Here is a 27,151-nt window from a genome sequence, read left to right as displayed (position 1 = left end):
ATGAAATCAAAAAAATTTATAACCCAATGTAGAGTATCTGTTTTCTATCCTTGATACAAACACATTGCTCCACCACTACTAAGGAACGTAGTTACAAATTCAACAGCACACAGAATAATGTACCAGACATTTTTTTTTTAAATTTGAAGCCATACATCTTGGCAAATCTCGTCAATTGTTGGCCTTTTACGAACACAGCGATTTAATATCTTTGTAATCAATGCTTTACATTCCTGACTAACATCCGCGCTATCATTGAATCTAAGTTCTCCTTCTAATATCTCATCTATATTGTAAAATGGATTTTCCTTGTAGATCAAAGTATACAATAAGATACCGATGGCCCATATGTCTTGCGATTTGCCCTCATATGGATTACCACCAAGAACCTCCGGAGCAGCATAGTCAATAGTACCAACGAAAACATCGAAGGGACCACTTTTCACGTAGGCAGCAGAACCAAAATCAATCAACTTTACAAAACCCTTGGAGTCAACAATAACATTTTCATCCTTTATATCTCTATGAACAATCCCTTGGTCGTGCAAATGCTTGATACCGCTAACAATTTGCTTAAAGATCAATTTTGCTTCAAATTCAGTCATGTTTGACTTGAACTCAATGATGTCAAATAAATCTACACTACCAGTTTGACCGTGAGGAGGAGTTTCTAAGTAGTAGTAATCGTCATCTTCAAAGAAGTCCAACAAACCAAGAATGTTCTCGTGAGGTCTCTTATTAATTGTCGCTAATATTTGAATTTCTGATGGAATGGTACCTAGTTTTCTATCTCTAACCCAGGTGTCCACCAAAATTCTTTCCTTGAAAATCATCTTAATCACAACAATATATTTCTTTTCTTTGTGAATACATAAGTTAACTTTTCCATATGCCCCTTCTCCCATCTTTTGTAGGACAACAAAATCGGAGTACTTTTTCTTCCTTTTTTGGGCCCCAATCACAATTGGTTCTTTTATGTTCAACACCTTCAAGAGTTCTTCCGGCGCTAAGTTAGAGTCAGCATTAGCCACCTCTGGAATCTCCGTGTTTACAATTTTCTTTATCATTTCTTCATCAAGTTTAAAATTATCTTCCTTGACAAAATCTGATTTGTTATTTGTATATCTTCTAGCCAATTCGATATTTGCTCTGATTGTAGGATCAGAAATCAGATCATTATCAATAATATCGACAGTATTTTTTAGTTCACTATTTTTTGGTGGATGTGCTTCTTTATTACTATTAGAAATAGCCACGGACTGTTTTTCGATAGAATTACATCTGTTTTCATTATGCTCACAAGTTTCATCTTCTATACCTTGATCAGCAATAGCCAAGCTATCAATTCTCTTTAGCGCAGATAACGCTAAACATTCAGTTGGCCTCTTTGAGGACGACGAACTACTTCTACTGCTAACTAGTGAAAGTTCACTCTCTTTCAACATGCTTAGCTGAGAAGGATTCGAATCATAATTTTCAAATAACAGGTCTCTTGTTTGAGAAATCCATAATAGAAAGATATTTTCATCCAATACTCTAATTTGAAAATCAACCTTAATGTTATTTCCGTCTTTATGAAGCCCATCCAACCCAACAGAAGAGTAAAAGCTTCCAGGATCAGAATGCATTTCAGAAACAATCTTTCTGAAAAAATGCTCAGTAAGAACCAATCCTCTGTTCTCTTCAGCACTGAAGTCTAAAATCGGATACTGATATTGAATAAAGGCAAGAATTTTGGCGAGATCAGGAATCAAGGTAGTAATATCAGAGTTGATAATTTCAGAAGTATGATAACCAAACATATTCTTGCAGATTGATTTGTTACAAGAAACAAGCTTCAAAGTTTCTCTTTCAATAATGAACAAACCAACTTGATAAGCGGCACTATGAATCTTCAGTTTTAGCTCATTTTCCAACACAGACGAGGATACAGCACATGATATGTTATAATTTGAATGATTTAATGTAAAGTATCTTCTTCTATTAATCTCATTCGATACCCGAATTGACAGTGGTACTAACTTATCATCCTCATCCATATCATAATTTCCTGTACATACGTCTTTAATTAGTTTCGATAAGGACTTACTCACTTTTTTGATATCATGTACTTCGTTTGCAAATTTCACAGTCTTCTTTTTTTCTAATTCATCACTTTCGGTTACTGTAATATCATTTTCTGTATTTTGGTCAAGGTTGGAAAGCAAACCGGTAGAATCGTTAATGTTTTCAACGGAAAAGTCATCTAAATTTAACATAATATCTGCGTAATCACATGGAATCTTCTCAAAAACACAAACCAAGGAACCTTTTATTCTTCTTGCCCAAATGGTTGCCCATATCAATCCAGCCTTATTTTCTGAATTAGGTTGTACTATGGCTATAATTTCCCCACTAAAAACAATATCTTGATCATCTTGAATACTAATGAGTTTATTCAGAGCAAAATTTCTACAATCTGTGTGAATAAGATCAAGGAGAGTTAAAGCTTTCAGGACATTTTTGTTAATACCAAAAGTCAAACACGCCAAATCGTTTGCAGCTTTAAAGTTCCAGGGATGTTGATCAGAACAGGTAAAAATTGCTTGTGGTGCAGAGTTCTTTCCTGAAGTAAAAGGATGCAACACTTTATTATAGCGATATTGCCGTACCACTTCAGACATGTTGATATTCAGATCTTGTTCATTTAATTTTTTATATTGATCGTCCTGCATATTATCGTTTTCACGACCAAATTCAATGAAGGGTTCGGCTAAACTGTCTAGTAAAGCCCGTTTTAACTTGTTCCCTTTTTCTTCCACATCATTGATTGTATCATCATTGCCATCTGTTGGTACCGAAGTCAGGTCCAACTTGTCAATATTTAAGAGTGATAATTTATGCAACTTTGATGCGTTGCTCATTGATTTTTTTTCTAATGTATCATCCAAAAGTTTTCGTAAACCTTCCAATATGTCTTTATTATGTCTGAATTTAGTGCCAGATTGGGTCCCACGAAAATTAAAATCCTTTTTGAACGGTGAATTATTGCTATGATTAGATATACTCTGCGGTAAAACTGCCAATGATACCGCTCTTTGCATTTGCACTGGCCTTTCTGGGATTTGTGAATCTTCATTTGTGAGATCCCCATATTTGCTATTAGGTTGAGCACTTTTATCCATGCTATTCGATACAAATGCCTCTAAAGTAGCTGCATGAGAGTTCCATTTGGTAACACTCCCTCTCTTTGGCAAAGTTACCATGTCCTCTTCATTATTTTTCTCATTAATCATTTCCTGCAAGTGTGCTACATGGGTAACATCTGCTGTATTAGATGCCTTCATTCTCTTTAAAGGCTCTACCGCTTTACTCTCTTCTAGCATATCGGGGTCATTAGCCATGATATCTAAAGCTCTCTTTAGGATAGATAGTCTAACGTACAGCGAAATCGGAGACAAAGGATTACATGAGTATGCATGTGTAGACTCATTAGGAAGTGATATAAGCTCTTTGTAGTCAAATTTTTCTGAGCTACTTTTAACTGATTCCGAAGATCCATTCTCATGCCTATAAAAAGGACTAGGCCTTTGAAGATCCACATAGGAGTTACCTCGGCTTATATTCTTGAAACTCAAAGATGTATCGGACGCAGATGCAGATGACGGTATCGACGCAAGATCAAACTTCTTATTAAATATGGTATCCTTGGTGATATGCTTCTCTTGAAACGCCTTGAAAGCAGCTCTAGACGAGTCTGAAGTCCCTGCGTATGGCATAGCTAATAATATCTCAGCGCCTTTCTGTAAAATAAATATAACGCAAGAAACTTTCTCAAAAGGGTGTGTCAATAAAAATAACAATCAAAGTCTAGTAATATATTTCTTTATCAGATGGTAAGTCAAGTTCTTATCTTCTATCAAGTATTTCACAAAAAAGATATAACCCTCTCTAGTACTATATGCCTCGTGCTCAAGTCCTGTTGTATTTGAAAAAATATCCGTGATTATTTGCTGTACAAAAGAGAATTTATAACTATATATATCAGCTATTAAACCTCATAATATGTGGAAGACTTCTAAGAGAGCTTATTCATCGGAAGAAATTGTCATTTCTGGTTAGCTCATCTCGATATTTCCACGTTTTCAGCTCTTTCTTTTTTTTTTCAGCATTTTTTCAGCAGCAACATTTCTTTTACACAATGGAAACAATGGTGCTCTTGAAGTACAAAAACTGGAGTTAGCAATAGTGCAAGTGCACTTGGTTACAAACGTTGCAGGTGCATATACATCCCTGTCATTTACTCTTAGAGCATGCATTAAGTAACCATGGACTACGGATAAGCATCGTTACCCATGTTAGGTGACATCGGAGAGCGTGCTCATGGATAAGAAAATAACTGTTAGCTTTAGTGATTGATTAATTACTTAATAATTTTATAAATATAACGTAGATTTTGGCCAGAGCAAAAACGAGTTTTCTTCTGTTTTGGACTTCAAGTAGAGAGCTGAACCGCTCATTGTTTTTTTGGGTTACGGGTAGTAGTTTTAATATTTTGTGTCACTCGACATAATACATTAAGAAGAATTACTGCGGATGACAACTAAAACCAACTATTCTTATATTATAATGTAGCAGTACTTAGCATAATCATAAATATTCTATCCTAACAGGGTTTCCAAAGTACTGATTCAATCTACCAAGCGATTTAGAAATATTAAGAAACCATGAATTTAAATGTCGATCCGCCCTATAAGTTTGATTTTATCACTGAGCCTTGTGAAATACATGGCCCAGAATATACTCATCTGAATAACCCCGAATATGTGAATCCAAAACCTATGAAAGGGCTGAAGCTACAGCCACTACCTGGAGATGATGTGATCGAGAGGGAAAAGAATAAGCTCAAGGTTCGAGAACTATGGCAAAAGAAACAATCCAACAAAGAGATGAATATATTCCAGAGAAAATTCAATGCCTATAAAGATAGATTTGACGAGTACCAGGGAAACATGACACTCTTGAAGAAAAGTATAACAGAAGACTTTCAAACCAAAAAGGAAATTTTCTTTTATCCTTTTAAGGGCATAACATTTGACTATAAAAACGGTACTTCTGAGAACGGTCCATCTACGATGACGTTAAAATATTTAATGTGCATGGTTGCAGATGGCTCTACTTTTGCTTTAGTATTTGGGCCTGCAATGACTATGGTTTATTCTTTGTTTTTGGGTCCCATTGCAATTGCGCTAGTGATTGTACAAGTTATTCTTGTAAGCAATTACTTGGCCCTTATGGACACCAGAAGAGACACTGATAAATTAGGTGCCCTAGTTTTGGGAAATGTTTTCACCACTTTAAACTTAAATCAATTTGTTGTTTTCACACAGACCATAAACATTTTCCAAGGCGACACCAATATCAGACTGTGGAGAAGAATTACAAGCGCAGAGTTCCTTGTAGATACACTTCCCAATTTCTTGATAGATAGATCAATTGAAATTCTGGACTATATATTTATAGTTGCATGCTTCTTTATACCATTTTTTGGAATCACAATAGTTCAATTAATCTTTGCAGGACAAAATGGGTTCGCATATTTCCAGCCTTATTTCAAAGAACTACGAAAGATGGATGAGAAAGAACTAAGAAAAGTATACTACCAGAACTATAGTAAATGGTATCTATATGGAGTAGCTTGCGCAGTCATAGAGTCCCTTCCATTTCTCTCAGGATACCTCCAACCAAGCTTGTTTGTGGGCGCATCGCTTTGGAGCGCAAGAGAGTTAAAAGAAGAAGTAAAATTAAGGACAAAGAAATTCGGCCCTATACAACCACAGGAGTCTACATAGCACCTAAAACTTGAAACCTTTACATAGATAGCTAAAGATTCGTTAATGTATTTCCTATACCATAACCTTAAAACAGATCAACAAATGCTACATTGCAAATACCCGCTAGTGGATGTTCTAAACTCCGAGAGCTCTATCTAGTCAAGTACCCTTTCTATGCCCTTTTAGTCTTATGTATGAGGAGATGTGTCTTGACTACGGCAATTTCTGCGTGTGACTACTTTTTACAGATTTAAAAAACTAATTTAATTATCATCAATTTGCGATGGCCTTTGATCATCAAGGGTCCCCTTGGGCATATGGCAATAATATTAGCTGTAATACATCGGGGGGTTCATTTACTTTTAGTCCTCTAGCATTGTTTGACCAAATTTTCGATAATTAGCATTTTTACTTGTTAACGCAATACAACCCCACCCCCTCATTTGCAAAAATTATATCGATTCATCTATTTTCTATTAATATTATTCTTATAAATTAATTCATATTTAAAATGGGTATTGCTGGCTATTTACAACAGTATCTCTTCACTCCAGTATTAGATCACGCAAAATTGAGACAAAAGAGGTATCTATTCAAGATGGATTTGATAAAACAAGGGTTCAACAAAGATTTGTTCCTATCGAGTACATACAAGTACCCACTAAAGGTATGTTTTAGTTAAAGTGAGCAACAACCTAAAAACACAAAACAACTTTACTAACATTCAGATTTGCTTGTTTTATCTATCAAATTCTCAATCATCTCTGAGAGTTCGCTGGATGAGATGGCATCTTTTACTCATTCTAGGGTCTATTTAATGTTATCACAAGGCCTTACTATTGGAAACCGCTAGGTATATTTGCCGGATCATATCTAGTAATATTTGCTGTGGTAGCAGGTGCATATTATGTCACAATTATGCCCTTTATTCTGGGAGGTGCCTTGTTAACTATGGGTCCTATTGGTCTCGTTCTAGCTCACATACAATGGCTAGTTCAGTCTAATTCTATCGCTGCTTATATATGTAGGAACTTGATGCTCGAAAAACTGAACACTGAGGTCTTCGACCTTACTTTGGCCAAGAACGGCCAACAAAAGTTAGTCTCTGATGCAAAATATCTCAGCAGAAAGACTACTAAGTCACGGAGATCTATTTGGTCTGCACACACAATAATATATTCATTCCTTTCGGCAAAAGTTACTAGCTTGGGACAATCTATCGTTTTGTCATTAGTATCCCTCATTCCAGTATTAGGCCCTTTGATAGTTAACCAAATAACAGCACCGGATAGGGCACTAAGCTATCTAAGTCGTTATCTATTCTTGAAGCAATATACAAGCCCAGACATCAAAAAGTTCAAATACAAAAATCTGGGTCAGTTAGCTTGCTTTGGTGTATCTGCGGGCCTATTTGAATTAATTCCTTTGGCCTCTATGGTAACAATTATGAGTAACACAGTCGGAGCAGCGATTTGGTCTGCGGATCTGGTTAAAAAAGAACAGAAAGTTCTATAGTTTAATATATGTATCCATATCTATCATGAATTGAAAAAGAAAATTGTGCTAGAAAATATGTATGCTGTGTTACAAAAATAGTATACTGTTATGCCCATAATATAAGAGCCACCATTATCGTTTATCTAGGTATACCAATTATCCAAAAAATAGTAATTAGTTTCAGAGGTTAATACATCACGACACTATCTAAACAGCCAAAACCGGCTGCAACCCCACCTTCATTAGAAGTAGTGAACTTGGATCTCAAAAGCCATCCGCTGTTTCTGTTGAAGTGTATTTTCTCATCATCGAAGAGAATGGAACCATATATACCAAGCTCACTAATTATTGATTCTTTGAAAATTTCATTTCCTCGAATAATGACGTTATTTTCATATGGTAATGGGTCAATAATCTCCATCAATATGTATGCATCCCACTTAGATTCACCAATTGTACTCAAGAATGATGGAATGTCTTCCTTGTAGACGTTATTACCACCACCTTCACGTTGGGGTTTCAGCACAAAACGATGAGGTTCATCAAAAGCTAGTTTCTTACCAATATTCCCCAACTCTGAATCATCTAAGGGATATATCTTTACGAAAGTCTTTTGTAGAGCTCTTCTAGAGTTTTCAGACTTCACAAATTGAGATAGAATATTATCATCGGTCAATAATTGTTGTATCTTTTTAGCACCTGATAATTGAGTTAGTAAATCTGGAGCTTTAATAGCGTAGCTTTTTTCTAAGAATTTTCTTGCTTCCCAATCTTGCTCATTCTGATAGTCAGTTGTTGTGTAGCCGGTCCTGTAGTAGACAATAGCAATTTCATCACCAGTCTCTTTGAAAAATAGTCGGTTTTTGTCAGCATTATCTGAGGTTAATCTAGATATAATATCATCAAATGTCATTCTAATGACACGGATACCATAGTCCTTTTGAAGGGAATATTCAATTATTCTTTGATCAAAAACATTTCTTTCTCCTCTTTGAACCACCATTAGTATGATCTTCTTTTCATCATTCAATGCATCGTACTTCTGGAAAGCATCAGCAAAAGATTTAGTCATTTCCTGAACAGAGGTTGGAACTGGAATATCTTTGTCAGCATAGGATGATTTACCGTAAGCACCTGAGTCATTCAGATATTTATGAACTTCTCCTACTCTAGTGGAAAATCCAACAAATGATACAGACACTGTGTTAAATTCAACTTGCTTGATTTGATCAATATTTTTGTCAATGAGGTAATCTGATCTGAAAATTCCTAATCTGAGTTTTTGTGCAATACCTTCATTCCTCACTGACTTATACAAATCCCATAATTTGCCAGTAAAGCCCTCATCCGAATGAGCTAGCTTCTCTGTTTCTTGAGATAGCCAATGCTCTCCCTGATCTCTTGAAATTTCAGCGTATAATTCATTAAAGCTCTGCTGGACTTCAATGGCTTCTTCGAAGTTTTTTCTGGCAATTGGTGTTGGGTAAAGGGTGAATGGAGCAATTTGAGCCTGGGTCAATTGAAAATCAGGTGGGTACATTAATAAACCATTTGACAGAGCCCATTGGTATGTTTCTGGTAAAATTTGTTTCTCCAATTCCTCATTTGTTAATGCCTGTGGTACAATTGGTTCGGTCATGGCGTCAAATAAGCCAACGATAGAAATGTACTAGTTTAAAGCTAGTAAACGATGGTATCTTCGGTAAAGACAAGCAACGATATACTCAATTCCTTAAGAAAGTGATTCTTATAATAGAAATAGAGCTCAAGTTCAGACGGAAGTCATGGCATTAATATTGCTAATTTATCTGATGGCATTGGAAAACTGTGGCCCACAGATTATCACGTACCCAACGATTATTACCTAATGATCGAATGCTAATGCATTGATAACTCTACTGGAATGTAACATTAAAGATTATTAAGCATGCATAATGATAACTATCATCATATCATTATAATGAACTACAACACATTAATTTTAAATAATTAAAATAGTCTATTTTTCTTGCATAGCACAAAACATTGAAGTTTAGAAGACAGCATCATACTAGTCATCCTTGTATTAAAGGTGGAAGTCATACTTCTCCGATTTTGTATAAAATTATAAGAAACTGATAAATTAAATTATAGAATGTGGTCGTAAATAGGTTGAAAATAAGATGAAAATAGGCTGATTATGAAAACAAAAGAATAAAAAAAAAAAATTTGGTACTAATTGAATATTGTTGATTTAAGAAATAATAATTTGGGGTCTCTACATCATGGCAGATTCCCAATAATTCCAGTCCCATACATTGTTATCATTTGGATTTGCTGTATTAATTTTCTGTTTTGGATTGATATTACCATGATTAGCTGATATAAGAGGTTCTTCAGGTGTCTCAATTCGGAGTTTTTTTGACTCACCCATAGTTGTGGAATCAGTACTTGTAGTTACATTAGAATTCGCCGGGCTTATTTCGGATTGATCAAGCCGCCTTTTTTTCTGATTATTATTTCATGCATTTTCCTCAGTAACGGGAGATAAAGAAGAAGAACTGAATAATTGTAGTGTATTCATATTAGTTGTACCTTGTACCCCCTTGAATACAGCCGAAAGAGCGGCTGGATCTATACCATACGTTCTTTTGTCACCCCCAGTTTTACTCTGCATCAGAAGTTTATTATCCACAACAGATGTGACAACGGTATCTTGCGTTCGAATTCTTTGTTCAGTCTTGCTTATCTTGACACCGTTAATAAAATCTGCCATGTTTTTTGGAATTTTGTAGCTTGTTTCAATTTCTTCACATTTCAAACCTAGACAGTCACCAAGAGTTGACAAAAACAGATCAGCAGGAGATGTAATAAAGAGCTTTTGTCTATGCTTAAAGCGAGATAAAATTTCACTCTTTCTTACATTTGCTTCATGTATCTTAGCCGCTTCCTCCTTTGAAACAGCCTCAGTTGTCTGGGGTTGTTTGGTTGAGTCAGATGAAACTTCATTTATTGAATTTGACCTCGAATTTTGTCTATTACTCCTGGATTTTGGTTTGGCTTTACCAGAAGTCGTTCCTGGAGTGGAGGCATTGGATGCTGAGACCGACGGTTTCCTCGATTCCTTTTTGACTGCATTAGTGATATTATTTGGTGTAGCAATAGGTACCTGGAAAGGAGTTGAGAAGTTTGTAATTATGTTAGAGTTATTGAGGTTGGGCATTTGTGGGTTATTGTTGGTATTGTTGTTAGTGCTATTATTATTATTATTATTATTATAATTGTTATTGTTGTTGTTGTTTTGTGCCTCTACTCTTTGCATTTGCTGCAGAGCACCCTGTATTTCTTGTTGTTTTGTTTGAGATTGTCTCCGCAGTAGTTGCACTCTCATACTATCCCAATACCTTTGATATTTCATTATCAGTTTGTCAACAGTTTCCAGCTTCACCACAAATATTCCATTAGCACATTTTTCAAGTATTTCCTTTACAAATATTCTAAGTTGAAAGACTTCTTTTAGAAAGTTCTTCGATTTAGTCATCATGTATACCTGTGGTGCAAAATTGCTAACCTGAACAAACAACTTTTGATTTGTCTTTAATCTGCTCCTAATGGCATCTTTCTCCTCGTTAGTTAAAGTGTTGGTCAAGTCAGTCAGTTGTAACTGCAATTTAGCTGCTTTCATTGAGATGTTCCGTATCTCTTCGATATCCAATTTAGTTGCAGCAAGATTTTGCATTAGCAACTGCTGCTGCTGCTGTTGTTGTTGTTGTTGCTGCTGTTGCTGTTGCTGCTGCTGTTGTTGTTGCTGTTGAGCTTGAATTTGTGCTTGCTGCTGCTGTTGCTGCTGCTGCTGCTGTTGTTGTTGTTGTTGTTGTAACTGCTGCTGGAACAAGTTTTGCTGTTGCTGTAGAGTTAGTTGAGGCATCTGCTGCTGGAACGGTTGTTGAGGCATTTGATTATTATTCATGTTCATGTTGAAATTATTCACTGGCATCTGATTATTTGAAATCACCTGATCTGTGTTAAACTGCTGAGGTACAGTCGACTCCTGCCCAGTTCCCATCTGAGTGTGATTGTCGGTTAGATTCATCATTGTAGCGTCGGTCTTGTTGCTTCCTTTGGTCTCTTCCATCTTCTTCAAGATAACGTGATTCAGAAACTTTTTAAAGAAAACAACTCTTTCCTCATTGGTCAGCATGTGTCCCAACTGGTACCGCTGTGTTGCATACTTCTTCCCTACTTCTATTGCCTGCTGTATAATATGTTTTATCTCCTCCATCTTGAACAGCTTACTTAATTGCTCTTGGTACTTTGACGACAGAAACTCGTCCTGAAATAAGCGCAGCAAGATGTGGAAAAGGTTACCATTTGTTACATTCTGTGGGGACTGTTGCTGCTGTTGCTGTTGCTGCTGTTGCTGTTGCTGCTGTTGCTGTTGCTGTTGCTGCTGTTGTGGCTGTTGTGGCTGTTGTTGTTGAGGTGGCTGTCTTTTCCGCTGCTGCTCAAACGACGCTTTCAGAAGCAGCTGCTGGTGCACTTTGTACACACCTCTGACTATCTCCATGGTACGTTGGTCGAGCATGTTTTTCGACGCCAGTTCAGTGACGTCCTTCCAAGTGCTGACCCCCGCCGGCAGGTTCGGTATCTTAGAGAGCAACTGCTGCGGGATAACCGCAAGCTGCATCTTCGAGAGCAGCAGCTGCTGTTGCTGCGGAGTCAGTGTAATCCTCGGCTGTGATCCTTGTTGTTGTTGTTGTTGTTGTGGCGGAGGTACTTGTTGTGATGGCGTAGCGGGCGTGTGCTTCTTCTGCTGCAGCGTCTGCTGCATGCCCTCGATCTTCTCCCGCATGCTCGCCATGTACTCCTGCTTCGTCGAGCTCTTCTCATATATGGCACTCTCGAAGTTCCGCGCCGACAGCCGCAACTTCTCCAGCACACCAGAATCACCCCCGTTCAAGTGGTTGATATCCATCAGTATCCGCATAAGCTGGTTCATGTTCCGTGTGCGCTCCCGCACCGACACATCCAACGACATTATTACCCTTGGCTCCGTCTATATCCCCCCCATGTTCACACTACGAGAAGCCCGCCAAACTGCTCTTATATAGGACGGAGCTTCCATCAGTGCGCCCGTTGCGCCCGTTGCGGTTGCGACCTGCGATGTTGTGGGTGACTTTGCAATGTAGCCCACCACGATGCGTCCGGCGCGACACACCCGCACTTCGCAAAGACGTAAGCCACACAAAGGACAATCGGGGGGCGGCCTGCTGGTTCTTCTGTGCTTTTGCGGGTGTTTGATCCTACATGGGACGCTGCGCGTCCTCTGAGGGGTTTTCGTGGGAAGCTCGATTGCTTTTTGACAGGGATGCGGGTTTTTGCGGTAGCTTGCTGCGGGGGGTTCTGTGGCACTGGGGAGATAAGTCTCAGAGAGGCGTGTGGGGAGCGGTGAAAAGCGCAGATCACCGCCGATCACTTCCATTGTTCGATGGCCCGCCTGTGCATGGTGTAGTAGTTGGAGCTGTAACTGTAGAAGTTAATAGTGTGGAACAGAGCAAGTGGTTGTGGGAAGTTTGGATGATGGTGCGGATGGTGCGGATAGTGAGGAAGGTGAGGATGTGGGAAGTGTATAAGTTGTGTTTGGGTAATGCTCTTTATCCACATACACAACAACGAAAACGTGATGGATGCGGTGCACGGTGGGATTGGCATCCGAGAGGTCGAGCTCTTGCTTATAATTGACGCAAAAATATGCAGCATATGTAAAACAGTCTTGAAATTGTAATATGTGTCTAGCAGAGTGAAACACCGACAACTACGACAAAACAGACAATCATGGATTCGGAATTGAGGGCGAGAAAGGCTCCTTCTGTCTCCGAGGTCAAGGTCGAGCACGACCACGGCCACGACCTTGCCAACGACAACAAAGAGCAGAAGGCGTCGAACAAGCAATTCTGGCTCAGACTCGAGCGCGTAGCCATGCCTATTGTGTTCACCTTGCTGGCGCTGCTGGTGAGACTGTACAGGCTCGACGTGGTTAAGAAAGTGACCTGGGATGAAGCGCACTTCGGGAAGTTCGGCTCTTACTACCTGCGTCACACTTTCTACCACGACGTGCATCCACCATTGGGTAAGATGCTGGTGGGCTTCTCCGGCTACTTGGCCGGCTACAATGGCTCCTGGGACTTCCCCTCCGGCCAGCCTTACCCAGACTACGTGCCTTTCGTCAAAATGAGAATCTTCCAAGGTGCCGTCTCAGCGCTGTGTGTGCCTATGACGTACTTCGCAGCCAAGGCCATCGGTTTCTCCTTGCCAACAGTGTGGCTGACCACCATACTGGTGTTGTGCGAAAACTCCTACACAACCTTAGGAAAACTGATCTTGCTGGACTCCTTGCTGTTGTTCTTCACCGTCGCTACCTTCATGTGCTTCCAGAAATTCCACAGCTACCACAGAAAGCCATTCTCATTCCAGTGGTGCTTGTGGCTGTTCCTAACCGGTGCTTCCATGGGCTGCGCCATTTCCGTGAAAATGGTGGGCCTGTTCGTGATCACTTTAGTCGGCATCCACACCATCGTAGAGCTGTGGACACTCCTCGGCGACAAGAACATCACCTGGAAGCGCTACGCTAACCACTGGATCGCTCGCATCATCTGCCTCATCGTCACCCCATTCCTCATCTTCGCCCTGTGCTTCAAAATACACTTTGCTTTGCTGTGGGGCTCAGGCCCAGGCGACCATGAAATGCCCCCAAGATTCCAAGCAGCGCTAAACGGCACTAACATCGGTCAGGGCCCTCGTGACGTGTCCATCGGCTCCACTATCACTTTGCAGAACATGAAGCCCCGCGGTGCCTACTTGCACTCCCACCACCAGACCTACCCAGAGGGCTCCAAACAGAGACAAGTTACCTGCTACAACTACGTCGACGGAAACAACGACTGGATTGTCTATAGACCACACGGAAAGCCAATCTGGCACGTCAACGACACAGAGCATGAAGCCATCCGCAACGGTGACACAATCCGTCTGGTTCACAAAGGTACTGGTTCTAACTTGCACTCACACCAAGTGGAAGCACCTTTGAACAAACTGGATTACGAAGTGTCAGGTTACGGTAACTTGACCATCGGGGACTTGAAGGATCACTGGGTCGTTGAAATCATTAAGGATGACGGTAACGAGGACAAAAACTTGATCCATCCAATCACTACTCATGTTCGTTTCAGACACGCGGTCTTGAACTGTTACTTGGCTCAAAGTAATGAGCATCTACCAGAATGGGGTTTTAGCCAAGCTGAAGTCAGATGTATCAGGGAACCTGAGAAGAATGATATCAAGACTATGTGGATCGTTGACACTCACACTCACCCTAACCTAGAGGCCCCAGAAAACTTCATTTACCCAAGAAGATCATTCTGGAGCGATTTCTTTGAATTGAATAAGAGAATGATGGCTACAAACAACGCCTTAACTGTTTCCAAGGATAAACATGACTACTTAAGATCTGAGTCCTGGGAATGGCCAACTTTGTACCGTTCTCTAAGAATTAACTCCTGGAATGAGAATGACACCAGATATTTGTTATTAGGTTCTCCTGCTTCTACCTGGCCATCTACAGTTGCTGTATTGTTCTTGGTATTTGCACTACTTTACAAAGTTTTGAAATGGAATAGACAAATGCAAATCTTCCAAAATGAACATGATGAAGAACTATTTATTTATGGTGGTGTTTATCCATTGCTTGGTTGGTTTTTGCATTTCTTCCCATTTGTCATTATGGGTAGAGTTAAGTATGTTCACCATTACTTACCTGCTTTGTACTTCGCACTCTTTGTCTTGGCATATATCTTCGACGCTGGATTAAGATACTACAACAAGACAAAGACTCAAAGGATCATTAAATTCTGTATTTATGCCGGTTACATGTCTGTTGTCATTGGTGGCTTCATACTATTTGCTCCATTCTCTTATGGTATGACCGGTAAACTTGAAAACTATAAGCACTTGAACTGGATGAAGAACTGGGATGTCGTGTAATTATAACTATGTGTTCAATTCAGTAAATAGATCTTAACGATAGTACGAAAAAACATTATTGTGCTTTAATATTAGAATCACCGACGTTGCAATTGGACGTTAATGTAATGAACAACGACTGTATAGCTGTTGAATTATACTATATAACATATAATTTATTATATGCGTAATTGTTTTATTAAGAAAGTTTAATGCAAAAGAAACTTCAGTGTGTAACATATTTAAAGCATCTTAACGGTCCAGTGTCGGTTGTTTTATGTAAAAATAATGCAAAATATATATGTTCTCGTTTTATTGGGTGATACGGTCAGTATCAAGGACCTCAGAAAGATTTCTAATACCCATTTCAATGGTATTGTTTGGTGTTAATGGCGACCCTCTACCATATGGAACAGCACCTTGTATACTGATTATGTTTTCAAGTTGAGGAGATTGTACTGTCGTTAAGTTGTTTCTTATATTGGAGTTATTGTGGTGTGCCATAGGTGGAAATGCAATAATAGGAGTTTGATGTTCAGGTTCCTCTCCCAGGTCTTCGGAGTTATCAACAATCTGGACACCACCAGAATCTTTCAATGCTGCCTCATATGAAGGAGGCGCATTTGTTTGGATTTCATGGTACATGGGTGGAACTTCTTCATCCCATGATATGCCAAGTCCAGATCTCTCAGTAACATTAATTCTGAACTGCATTCTAAGAACCCTAGCTGCGCCTGTTGGAACACTCACTATCCTTGGCGTAGAAGACATATGTGGTGTAATCCTTCCAGTATTGTTTCCAGACCTCGTACTAGAGCGAGAATTCACAGGAGAGAGGTCGTTGTATTCAACCGGTTTGGCCCTTTGAGCGTTTCTATTGGCAAACATAGGTGACAGTTCCAATAGCCTTTGATCCATCTCACGGCTGTCATCATCATCATCATTCATATTTTCCGTAGTACCCTCAGGTTTCGAACCTTCGGGAATCACAGATGATCTTCTGCTGCCTCCATTTCGAATTGGCTGACCATTAGCATATTGCAATGCTTCTTCGGCCACAACAATTTCGATGGCCAATGTATGATTGACATAAATACCAAGATTAGGATCCTGAATATCACAAGCAATGGTAACAGGTGGTAGATCAGGTTTCTTCTTATATGGATGCGTTGTTGATGTATGCATTATTGGATTAGAAACACCAGAATTAGAATGAAGCAAATCTATATCGGTTACAAGTTCAACTTTTCCGTTATCACTATCAAAGTCTGTCTTCCATCCACTTTTCATCTCGCCTTTCGATATTATACGTACCTCTTCTGAAAATAAGGCACTACTATTTTTTAGTTCCTGCTTTAATTGCTGTTCACGTTGCCGTTGTTGTTGCTGAAGTAATTCTTGTCTCATGGCATCATCGCTTGGATGAACAAATTGATCAGTAGTCTCATTTTCATCAGTATCTATGTTACCAGCTTCACCTTCTCTAGATGACAAAGTGGCAGAATTTGGAGCTTCCTCACTAGACGTCAAAGTCGGTTGTGGTCCTGATCTTCCACCAGACAACGGCATATTGGAAGGTGAACTCAGGGCGATTCTTATTTGAGGCCCGATATCACCATAACGTTTTATAGGAACAGGAGGTTTTTTGCTACGCTCTTCTTCTTTCAGTTTCACCTGATCCTCCAACTTCTTCAAATCGGGTTTATGCTGGGTACAAACATTGGTCTTGACTCTTGTAGTTTCTTCTACTCTCCACGCCAATTTTCTCATCCTCCATCTTTTGTCTGAGCCTTTCCCGGTTGAAGGCGAAGATATACCATTGAGTTTCATTTCTAATGGAAATGTTGATTTTGGATAAACGACATTTGGCAAGACAGCCGCCGCAGTCAATTGTGTAGGTGGGAAAACACGCAGCGAGTTCTTATCTGGACCACGATGGATGCTTCTTGTTACTGGTATGGGCATTTTAATGTTCAACATATATTCCTTGTCCTTATGCACTGGATCATAATATGAAACATTACCAACGAGTTCGTATTGTATCTTTGTGTTGGCCGATAAACCAAGAGCTGATGTTGAAGGTACAGATCCCGGTACTAAATACGAAAATGGGTATGCATGCTTGCCAATTGTGATAAGTTTCTTTGTTGATTGTATGTTCCACGATTTCAAAGATGTGTACTTGACTTTACAATTCTTACAGTTTATGATGTTACCAGTAGCATTTGCTGGAAGTTGTAATGCTGTGGATGATGCGGATATACTTGAATCAGGAATGAAAGGCTTATTATAAGTAACTTTTTGAACAAATTTTAAGTGAACGGAGGTTATTGTGATGTTATTATAGCCGGTTTCGTGCTGCGTTGCGTTTCTACCACCATGTTCTTGGTTATCAACAGAGTATATGAAATTCTCACTTTGGGGATCCTTAACTCTCAGAACAAACTGACCGCAAAGCACAGCCCCAGCTGAGTCTGTAGCAGAACCATAAAGAACACATGGAGGGGACTCGAGGTTCAACTCCAGATCAATGGGTAGTTTACAAGGAGGTCTTCCGCTCACATCCTCTGGTTTACCAGGTGTGTGAACTTCAGATCCTCGCCTCAGCTTCACAGGAGACCCAAACTTCGATTGTGATTGTGCCGTGCTGTTGCTATTGTCATTAGACTGGATTCGTCCTAGCCTCTGAAAATTTAGCATCGGTGGGGGCGTATAGCTTTCACTGTTTTCAAAACCTAGCACCACTGCTGTTCTTTTTCTTATATAGTATCTTAATATATGCTTATTTTATGCAACACTATATTAATGCATTTTCAAGCTGGCATTTGACCCACATATTAAATGTGATCACTATGATCAGAATTCACAACATGTCTAAGTCAGAAGAAATTTCAAGAGAAAAATCAGTCGATACGTAGTGATCTCACATACTACAGATGATCTTGTCAAATCTAATTCTCCATCACAGTAACCAAGTGGGTAGTGGGTTGTTACTTAACAGGAGTCAGACCAAGCTACTTGTAAGATGATGAATAGCGAGGGAACTGAATAGAGAAATCTGCTACTAATGAGGATGATCAACTAGTGGAAAGAACTAGAAACTGCCTGATTATTGTAAGTTTGATATGCGCTATCTTTGGAGCAGGAGGCAGTGAAGTAAACTCTGATCAGACACCCCCAAACTTATAATAAACTTGTACAGGACATACAGCATTCAAACTCATCGCAAAGGCCATTATTTGAAATAGGGTGCCTTGATTGTGAAAAAAAGAATATCTTAGAGCAAGCCGTAGGAGTCCCGATAACAAAGTGAAAAAATATTGAAAAATTCTGAAAATTTTGGCAAAATGCTGAAAAGAAATGAAAGTTGCGATGAGCTCACTGATAATGGGTGCATTAGAAAAGGCAAACAGATAGCTGGGCCATAGATTAATGTGTTATACAACTTACATGGTATATATACGGATAGTTGAAGATCAGTGAACCCGAATAACTTGCGGAATATGTATCATATCTTTTGTAAAACGCCAGCGTAAAAGTAGAAAAATACTAGCCTAATTTATTATATTTGTAAAATAAGCTCTTTCAACTCCAGGCATTGAATTGAAAGTTATTTAGCTGTGTGAAAATAGAAATTGGCTGTGTTTTCTTCATTGTAAATATTGGATTTGAGAAGATGAATGTTTCCGATGATTTAATTTGGGATATTATTAATCATGGCTTTTGTGCTACTAAGATTAAGACTAAAGTGGGACAAACGTTTGACAGGGATCCCTATAATGTTACTGGGCTATTTACTAGGCAATCATGCCCGTTGGCCAACTCCAAGTATGCCACTGTAAGGGAATATGGCGATAAAGGTAGGTTATACCTATGCATAAAAACTCCGGAAAGGGCACATACCCCGGCTAAAATGTGGCAAAGAATACGTCTCTCCAACAACTACTCAAAAGCCCTTAAACAGATCGATGAGCATTTAATGTATTGGAATAAGTTCTTCTTACATCGTTGTAAACAGAGATATGTGAAATTATCTCAAATTAAACTGGTAGAGAGAAGACAGTTGAAGTTACAGATGAATGGAGAACAGAAGAGACTAGTTGGCATTGCGCCAAAGGTCAAAAGACGTGAGATGAATAGGGAAAGAAAGGCATTAGTGGCAGCTAAGATTGAGGAAAGTATCTCTAAAGAGCTTTTGAACCGTTTAAAAAGTGGCGCTTATTCTAATGCTGATAAAACTCTGACACCTCTTAATGTTGATGAAAATATATGGAATAAGATCATGGGTAAACTTGGGGAGGAAGACATGGAAGGCGTCTCTGCAGATGAAGAAGAGGAAGAAAGTGATGTTGAAAGAGAGATCGAATACATTGAAGATACTGAAGAAGAGGAAGAAGTTGATTTGGATAACTTAGAAAAATGGTTGGAAGACAAATCCGATCACTCAGACAAAGACGAAGATGACTCAGATTTCTCGTCAACTGACGATGAAGGAGATGATGATGAGAGCTACCAAAGGAAATTGAAGGATATCAAAAAGAAAAGTATTGAAGTTGAGCTTGAATTCGAAAATGAGAATGAACAACAGCAATCAACTGTCTCCAACTAATCTCAAAATATATATATTCCAAGGCGTCTATCCATATGCTGTGCCACAGACACCTTGTTCAATATCTTCAAATAATCAATAAGCACATTTGCTTTTGTTATATTTTTCTTTATAGAATTTTAAAAGCTATATTAGTTACACCTATAGTTGTAGGATATGTTTTTTATCGTAATCATAATTTGATGTTGGTCACATCAATGTCTTTATGAACAAAGGCCTTGTTACCACCAGCACCCAAATAATCGGAAGCAACTTGACCGTCACCTCTAATTTGGTATTGGTAAGTTACTAATCCATCAAGACCCACAGGACCACGAGCATGAATCTTTGAAGTAGAAATACCAACTTCCGTACCAAAACCGTATCTGAAACCGTCTGCAAATCTTGTAGAAGCGTTCCAGTATACACCTGATGAGTCAATACCTTTCAAAAATTTTTCCGCATCTTCCTTACTTTCTGTGATAATAGCATCTGTATGTTTTGAAGAGTGTTCATTGATGTGATTTATAGCATCAACTGTGTTTGGGATAAATTTAACAGCGCAGTCTAGAGACAAAAATTCCTTGTCAAAGTCACCATCCTTGGCATCTACAATTTTAGCCTTAATATCATCATTTAGTTTACCTGAATCCTGTAGTTTCTTCAAAAATGCTTCCTTGACATCAGTAGTTGCATGAATTGTGACACCACCTTCGGTTATCAAATGGTGCAGGACATCATCCCATTGTGAGAAGTCTGGGTTCAAAAGTAGACCTTCCATAGCATTACAACCAGCTGGGTAATTAGTCTTTGCATCTAGTACAATACGTTTAGCCTTCTCCAGATCAGCGTCTCTATCCACGTAAATGGAGCAGATACCATCAGCATGGCCCAAGACAGGGATCTTTGTGCTATCTTTGATTTGTCTGACCAAACTGTTGGATCCACGAGGGACAACTAGATCGATGTACTCGTCTTGGCCCAGCAAATCGGACACGTCTTGTCTGGTCTCGATCAGTTGGACAGCGCCCACTGGAACACCGGTTTCGTCCTTGTACTGCTCGATAGTTTGGTTGACAACTTTAGCCATTGCCTTGAATGTATTGACGGACTCTTTGCCACCTTTCAAGATACCCGCGTTACCGGACTTGATACACAACGCGGTGATGTTGGCGATAACTTCTGGACGGGACTCGAAGATGACAAGGATGACACCCACTGGTGCGGTCACTTGGTATAGCATCAAACCGTTGTCGATCTCTCTAGCCATCTTAACCTTCCCTACTGGGTCCTCTAAGTCAGCGACATCGCTTATCCCTTGCAACATCACATCGAACTTGTCACCTTTGAAAAGGTCTAGCCTCTTCACTAGAGAGTCAGCCAAACCACCAGCCCTGGCCTGCTCCAAATCCTCCTTGTTCGCGCTCTCTATCTCATCCTTCGCATTGGCCAACGCATCACGGATCCTGTACAATATCTTCGACCTGTTCTCATCCGAGATAGTCTTCAACACATTACCAGCCACACGAGCCTGTTTAGCAATCTTCTCAGCAGACGACATTCTTACCTTATTATTACTACAATTACACACTGCTTGAGAATCAATGTCGAATTACATTACAATTACAATATACTAGTCTTTTATGCAATGAGTCTATATACTTTTTTTTTTCAACTTGCCCAGAGCAGTTTTTGTCATTTACAAGATACCTCCCTTCAGAAACCCCCGCACCCCACCTTCATATACAAATTGCGTCATTGCTACCCCCCCTTCCAACCCGCAACTGCCTCGACGTAACAATGAAACGGCACACACACATACACATACATATATGCATACATAGACACACACCACACACACACATACACATACACATACACATACACACATACTATTCAGCTATACAAGTATTGCCTTGCAGCACCTAGGCATGTATGGTTTGCAGCTGAATGGCAGACTCTCGCCGGATTGAGAAGGTAAAAAACCCTAATGAAGCCCTGAAGAAGCCCTGAAGAAGCCCTGAAGAAGCCCTAAATGTCAATCTTATAATTAGCTACGGGATATGGATCTACATATCATGTGACAGGTGACACCAAAATAAATCGATTTCGCACTTTGAAGTTCACGAAACACTTGTTCTCTGAGGCTTTCTTCTCTCATCCTTCGAGAAAGCACACGTATTTTGATTTGATCTATGCCCAATGCCCTTGTATATATTATATATGTGCGTAACATTATACCATATTCCTTATCCCAACCTCAAGGCGGCACATTGACACTTTCCTACAAGATGTCCTTTGAAGTTGGTACCCGTTGTTGGTATCCCAGCAAAGAGCTTGGGTGGATCGGTGCTGAAGTCACTAAGAATGATCTGAAAGACGGCACGTACCACATGGAATTGGCCTTGGAAGACGGTAAATCGGTTAACATCGAGACCAAGGACCTCACGGATGAGAGCGACGAGAGCTTGCCCTTGTTGAGGAATCCACCTATCCTGGAGGCCACTGAGGACCTGACCTCGCTGTCGTACTTGAACGAGCCAGCAGTGCTGCACGCCATCAAGCAGCGGTACTCGCAACTGAACATCTACACGTACTCCGGTATCGTGCTGATCGCCACAAACCCGTTCGACCGCGTCGACCAGCTGTACTCACAGGACATGATCCAGGCCTACGCGGGCAAACAGAGAGGTGAAATGGAACCCCACTTGTTTGCCATTGCAGAAGAAGCCTATAGGCTCATGAAGGACAACAAAGAGAACCAAACAATTGTGGTCAGTGGTGAATCCGGTGCTGGTAAGACCGTCTCCGCTAAGTATATCATGCGTTACTTCGCATCCGTAGAGGAAGAAAACTCCATGACTGTACAGCACCAGGTGGAGATGTCGGAGACTGAACAGAAAATTCTGGCCACGAACCCGATTATGGAAGCCTTCGGTAACGCCAAGACGACTAGAAACGACAACTCGTCCAGATTCGGTAAGTACTTGGAAATTTTGTTCGATAAGGACACATCCATCATTGGTGCAAAAATAAGGACTTACCTGTTGGAGAGATCGAGACTGGTATATCAGCCAGAAACAGAAAGAAACTACCACATCTTTTACCAGATGATGGCCGGTTTGTCCCCGAAGGAGAAAGCTGAACTTCATTTGAAGGGAGCAGAAGACTACTATTATATGAACCAAGGTGGAGACGTCAAGATTGAAGGTGTAGACGACAAACAGGAATATAATACCACGGTTGATGCATTGACTTTGGTGGGCATTTCTAACGAAACACAACAGCATATATTTAAGATCCTGGCGGCCTTGCTTCACATAGGTAATATTGAAATCAAGAAAACTAGAAACGATGCCTCATTATCTTCTGATGAAGAAAACTTGAAAATAGCGTGCGAACTGCTTGGTATTGACTCCTTCAACTTTGCAAAATGGATCACAAAGAAACAAATTATTACCCGTTCTGAAAAGATTGTCTCTAATTTAAATTACTCTCAAGCTTTGGTTGCCAGAGACTCTGTAGCAAAATTCATTTACTCGGCTCTGTTTGACTGGTTAGTCGAAAATATCAACACTGTTTTATGTAACCCTGCTGTTGTCGATAAAGTTGCGTCTTTCATCGGTGTCCTAGATATTTACGGTTTCGAACATTTTGAGAAAAACTCTTTCGAACAATTCTGTATTAATTACGCTAATGAAAAACTACAACAAGAGTTCAATCAACATGTATTCAAACTAGAACAGGAAGAATATGTGAAAGAACAGATCGAATGGTCTTTTATTGAATTTAATGATAATCAACCATGCATTGATTTGATTGAAAACAAATTAGGTATCTTGTCTCTTTTAGATGAAGAAAGTAGACTGCCGGCTGGTTCTGATGAATCATGGACGCAGAAATTGTATCAGACACTTGACAAACCTCCAACCAATAAAGTTTTTTCAAAACCAAGATTTGGTCAGACTAAGTTCGTTGTTAGTCATTATGCTCTTGATGTTGCTTATGATGTTGAAGGTTTTATCGAAAAGAACAGAGATACGGTTTCAGATGGTCATCTGGAAGTTCTAAAGGCATCCACGAATGAAACTCTAATTAATATCCTTGACACTCTGGAAAGAAATGCCAATAAATTGGAAGATGCAAAAAAGGCCGAACAAGAAAGCAAACCAGCAAAGCCTGGTCCAATGAGAACAGTACAACGTAAACCCACGTTAGGTTCTATGTTTAAACAATCGCTAATAGAATTGATGACTACTATCAGATCTACAAATGCGCATTACATTAGATGTATTAAGCCTAATAATGACAAAGAAGCCTGGAAGTTTGATAATTTGATGGTTTTATCTCAATTAAGAGCGTGTGGTGTCCTGGAAACTATTCGTATATCTTGTGCTGGTTTCCCTTCGAGATGGACCTTTAATGAGTTTATTTTGAGATACTATATTCTTCTACCAGCATCCGAATGGTCTTTCATCTTTACCAAGAAGGATATGACTGAAGATGATGTCATTGGTCTATGTAATAAAATTCTTGCTGTCACAGTTAAAGAGAAGGAAAAATATCAAATAGGTAATACTAAGATATTTTTCAAAGCTGGTATGTTAGCTTTCCTAGAGAAGTTGAGGAGTGACAAAATGCATATTTCAAGTGTTCTTATACAAAAGAATATCAGAGCTAAATACTACAGAAGAGAATTCTTACGTATTATGTCTGCAATTACTAGTCTTCAACAACGTGTTAAAGGTGAAGTCAGGAGGTCTATTATTGATAGAGAATTTAAGAATAAGGCTGCTACTGAAATTCAGTCATTGCTAAGAGGTTACCGCCGCCGGAGCCAAATTCTATCAATAATAAGCAGTATCAGATGTATACAGCTGAAGGTTAGAAAGGAGCTCAACCGAAAGCACGCTCAAGTTCAGCACGAGACTGATGCTGCAGTTGCTATTCAAAGCAAAGTTAGATCATTCAAGCCTAGAAAGGCCTTCCTTGAGGATAGACGCAAAACTGTTGTTGTTCAATCTTTGATTAGAAGAAGATTTGCTCAGAAAAAATTAAAACAACTAAAGGCGGATGCAAAATCCGTTAACCACCTAAAGGAAGTCAGTTATAAACTAGAAAACAAGGTTGTTGAATTAACTCAAAATCTTGCAGCTAAGGTGAAGGAGAATAAATCATTAAGTGCCCGTGTTGTTGAACTTCAAACTAGTTTGGAAGAAAGCGCGCTATTGCAGGAAGAATTAAAACAGATAAAGAGTAAACACGATGCAGAACTACTAGAACAAAAAGACGTATTTGCAGAAAAAGGCAAGCAAATTGAAGAAGAGCTAAATGCCGCTAATTTACAAGTTGAAGAATACAAATCTAAATTACTAGATTTAACTCAAGAATATGAGGAGCACAAAGCCACTACCAAGTCATATTTGGAAGAACTAGAGAAGACCAAAGCAGAATTAATTGAAGTTCAAACTTTTAACTCAGATCTTCAAAACGAGGTGAACTCTTTGAAGGAAGAACTATCTCGTCTACAAACACAAATATCCTTAGGTACAGTTACAGCAAATGTGTTGCCACAGACACCATCAAAAGATATCCATATGCAACGCAATGTTACCAACGGTACAGATATTGGTCCTGGCTCGGAATTGAATGTCAGACCTGTTAACAGTAAGGATGCTGGAAGCGTATCTAATATGGGTATGGATAGCTATGCGTCTGATTCAAATGCTTTGACACAAATAAATGAAGAATTGTTCAGGTTGTTAGAAGACATCGAAGTGCTGAATAACGAAATAACAGATGGTTTATTAAAGGACTTCGAAGTCCCAGCTGCCGGTGTTGGTATGCAACTAAGTAGAAGAGATGTTGTCTATCCAGCTAGAATTCTGATTATTATCCTAAGTGAGATGTGGAGATTTGGTTTAACCAAACAGAGTGAAGGATTCCTAGCACAAGTTCTAACTACTATTCAAAAAGTTGTTACAACATTAAAAGGTAATGATCTAATTCCTGCTGGTGCATTCTGGTTGGCAAATGTTAGAGAATTGTACTCCTTTGTTGTTTTTGCACAGCATTCTATCTTAACAGAAGAGTCATTCAAGAGTGGAATGACTGACGACGAATATAAGGAATATGTCTCTTTGGTAACAGAATTGAAAGAAGATTTTGAATCCTTGAGTTACAACATCTACAATATTTGGTTAAAGAAACTTCAGAGAGAGTTACAAAAGAAAGCGGTTAATGCTGTTGTGTTGTCTGAAGCTCTTCCTGGTTTCAGTGCAGGACAATCTGGTGGTTTGTTGAATAAAATTTTTAGTTCTGGGGAGGAATATACTATGGATGACATTTTAACATTCTTTAATAGTATTTATTGGTCCATGAAGTCATTCCAGATTGAAAATGAAGTATTCCATAAAGTAGTTACCACCTTATTGAACTACGTAGATGCTATTTGTTTCAACGATCTCATCATGAAGAGAAACTTCTTATCATGGAAGAGAGGTTTGCAGTTAAACTATAATGTAACAAGGCTGGAGGAATGGTGTAAGACACATGGCGTTCCGGACGGAACTGATTGTTTACAACATTTGATCCAAACATCTAAACTATTACAAGTTCGGAAATACAGCATTGAAGACATTGATATACTACGTGGTATATGTTCTTCCTTAACACCAGCCCAGTTGCAAAAGTTGATTACCCAGTATCAAGTGGCCGACTACGAATCTCCTATCCCTCAAGAGATTTTGAAATATGTTGCTGACATCGTGAAATCTGAAGCATCACTTTCAGCAAGTTCTAAAGCTCCTACTCACAGCAATGACATATTTATTACTCCCGAAACCGGGCCATTCAATGATCCATTTGCTGATATAGAGACGCATAAATTTGATCAAGTTGAAGCATATATTCCGGCTTGGTTGGTTTTACCAACAACCAAAAGAATTGTTGAACTAGTTGCTCAGCAGGTCAGTGTTCAAGAGTCACAGTAATTAAGTACCCAATCCTAATTATATACGATCCTAATTATATATATATAAACTTGTATTATCCACTTTGTTTAGTAAAATCCTATAAAATTCACAGGAGTGTTTGCATGACTGTATTATTAAAGATTTATTAATATGATAATTACTATGCTAATTGGTCTATATGTATGAAATGCCAAATAATTGAGAATTATAGGTTAATTTATTTTGATTATAACCCGGTATGATTAAATTAGTGTTTGTACAATGCGTTATAATTGCTTTTT

The 27,151-nt window shown here is 39.1% G+C and overlaps 10 protein-coding genes across 10 annotated transcripts; 5 read left to right on the top strand and 5 right to left on the bottom strand.

The window, feature by feature from the left end:
* Positions 1-137: 137 nt before the first annotated feature.
* PSK2 (serine/threonine protein kinase PSK2) lies at positions 138-3,758 on the bottom strand (the record flags this gene model as incomplete). Its single annotated transcript, XM_446013.1, has 1 exon — positions 138-3,758. The coding sequence occupies one exon, from the start codon at positions 3,756-3,758 to the stop codon at positions 138-140; it is 3,621 nt and encodes a 1,206-aa protein (XP_446013.1).
* A 948-nt stretch (positions 3,759-4,706) lies between these two features.
* Positions 4,707-5,831, top strand: LDS2 (Lds2p; the record flags this gene model as incomplete). Its single annotated transcript, XM_446012.2, has 1 exon — positions 4,707-5,831. One exon carries the CDS (start codon positions 4,707-4,709, stop codon positions 5,829-5,831), a length of 1,125 nt encoding a protein of 374 aa, XP_446012.2.
* A 493-nt stretch (positions 5,832-6,324) lies between these two features.
* On the top strand, positions 6,325-7,328 carry RRT8 (Rrt8p; the record flags this gene model as incomplete). The annotated part of the gene is made up of 2 exons (XM_446011.1): positions 6,325-6,480; positions 6,621-7,328. The coding sequence occupies 2 exons, from the start codon at positions 6,325-6,327 to the stop codon at positions 7,326-7,328; spliced, it is 864 nt and encodes a 287-aa protein (XP_446011.1).
* Positions 7,329-7,497: 169 nt separating this feature from the next.
* Positions 7,498-8,949, bottom strand: GSH2 (glutathione synthase; the record flags this gene model as incomplete). Its single annotated transcript, XM_446010.1, has 1 exon — positions 7,498-8,949. The coding sequence occupies one exon, from the start codon at positions 8,947-8,949 to the stop codon at positions 7,498-7,500; it is 1,452 nt and encodes a 483-aa protein (XP_446010.1).
* An 861-nt stretch (positions 8,950-9,810) lies between these two features.
* GAL11 (Gal11p) lies at positions 9,811-12,327 on the bottom strand (the record flags this gene model as incomplete). The annotated part of the gene is made up of 1 exon (XM_446009.1): positions 9,811-12,327. The coding sequence occupies one exon, from the start codon at positions 12,325-12,327 to the stop codon at positions 9,811-9,813; it is 2,517 nt and encodes an 838-aa protein (XP_446009.1).
* Positions 12,328-13,124: 797 nt separating this feature from the next.
* Positions 13,125-15,329, top strand: PMT3 (dolichyl-phosphate-mannose-protein mannosyltransferase PMT3; the record flags this gene model as incomplete). The annotated part of the gene is made up of 1 exon (XM_446007.1): positions 13,125-15,329. The coding sequence occupies one exon, from the start codon at positions 13,125-13,127 to the stop codon at positions 15,327-15,329; it is 2,205 nt and encodes a 734-aa protein (XP_446007.1).
* A 291-nt stretch (positions 15,330-15,620) lies between these two features.
* On the bottom strand, positions 15,621-18,008 carry LDB19 (Ldb19p; the record flags this gene model as incomplete). The annotated part of the gene is made up of 1 exon (XM_446006.1): positions 15,621-18,008. One exon carries the CDS (start codon positions 18,006-18,008, stop codon positions 15,621-15,623), a length of 2,388 nt encoding a protein of 795 aa, XP_446006.1.
* Positions 18,009-18,984: 976 nt separating this feature from the next.
* On the top strand, positions 18,985-19,917 carry GVI51_F00583 (66S preribosome component MAK16; the record flags this gene model as incomplete). The annotated part of the gene is made up of 1 exon (XM_446005.1): positions 18,985-19,917. The coding sequence occupies one exon, from the start codon at positions 18,985-18,987 to the stop codon at positions 19,915-19,917; it is 933 nt and encodes a 310-aa protein (XP_446005.1).
* A 172-nt stretch (positions 19,918-20,089) lies between these two features.
* Positions 20,090-21,457, bottom strand: PRO2 (glutamate-5-semialdehyde dehydrogenase; the record flags this gene model as incomplete). Its single annotated transcript, XM_446004.1, has 1 exon — positions 20,090-21,457. One exon carries the CDS (start codon positions 21,455-21,457, stop codon positions 20,090-20,092), a length of 1,368 nt encoding a protein of 455 aa, XP_446004.1.
* A 730-nt stretch (positions 21,458-22,187) lies between these two features.
* Positions 22,188-26,888, top strand: MYO2 (myosin 2; the record flags this gene model as incomplete). The annotated part of the gene is made up of 1 exon (XM_446003.1): positions 22,188-26,888. The coding sequence occupies one exon, from the start codon at positions 22,188-22,190 to the stop codon at positions 26,886-26,888; it is 4,701 nt and encodes a 1,566-aa protein (XP_446003.1).
* Between the last annotated feature and the right edge of the window lie 263 nt (positions 26,889-27,151).

Source organism: Nakaseomyces glabratus, chromosome F, assembly GCF_010111755.1.
Source record: "Nakaseomyces glabratus chromosome F, complete sequence".
In the NCBI taxonomy this organism is placed as follows: Eukaryota; Fungi; Ascomycota; class Saccharomycetes; order Saccharomycetales; family Saccharomycetaceae; genus Nakaseomyces; species Nakaseomyces glabratus.
Note: the sequence above shows the minus strand (reverse complement) of the source record. Positions and strands in the feature narration are given on the sequence as shown.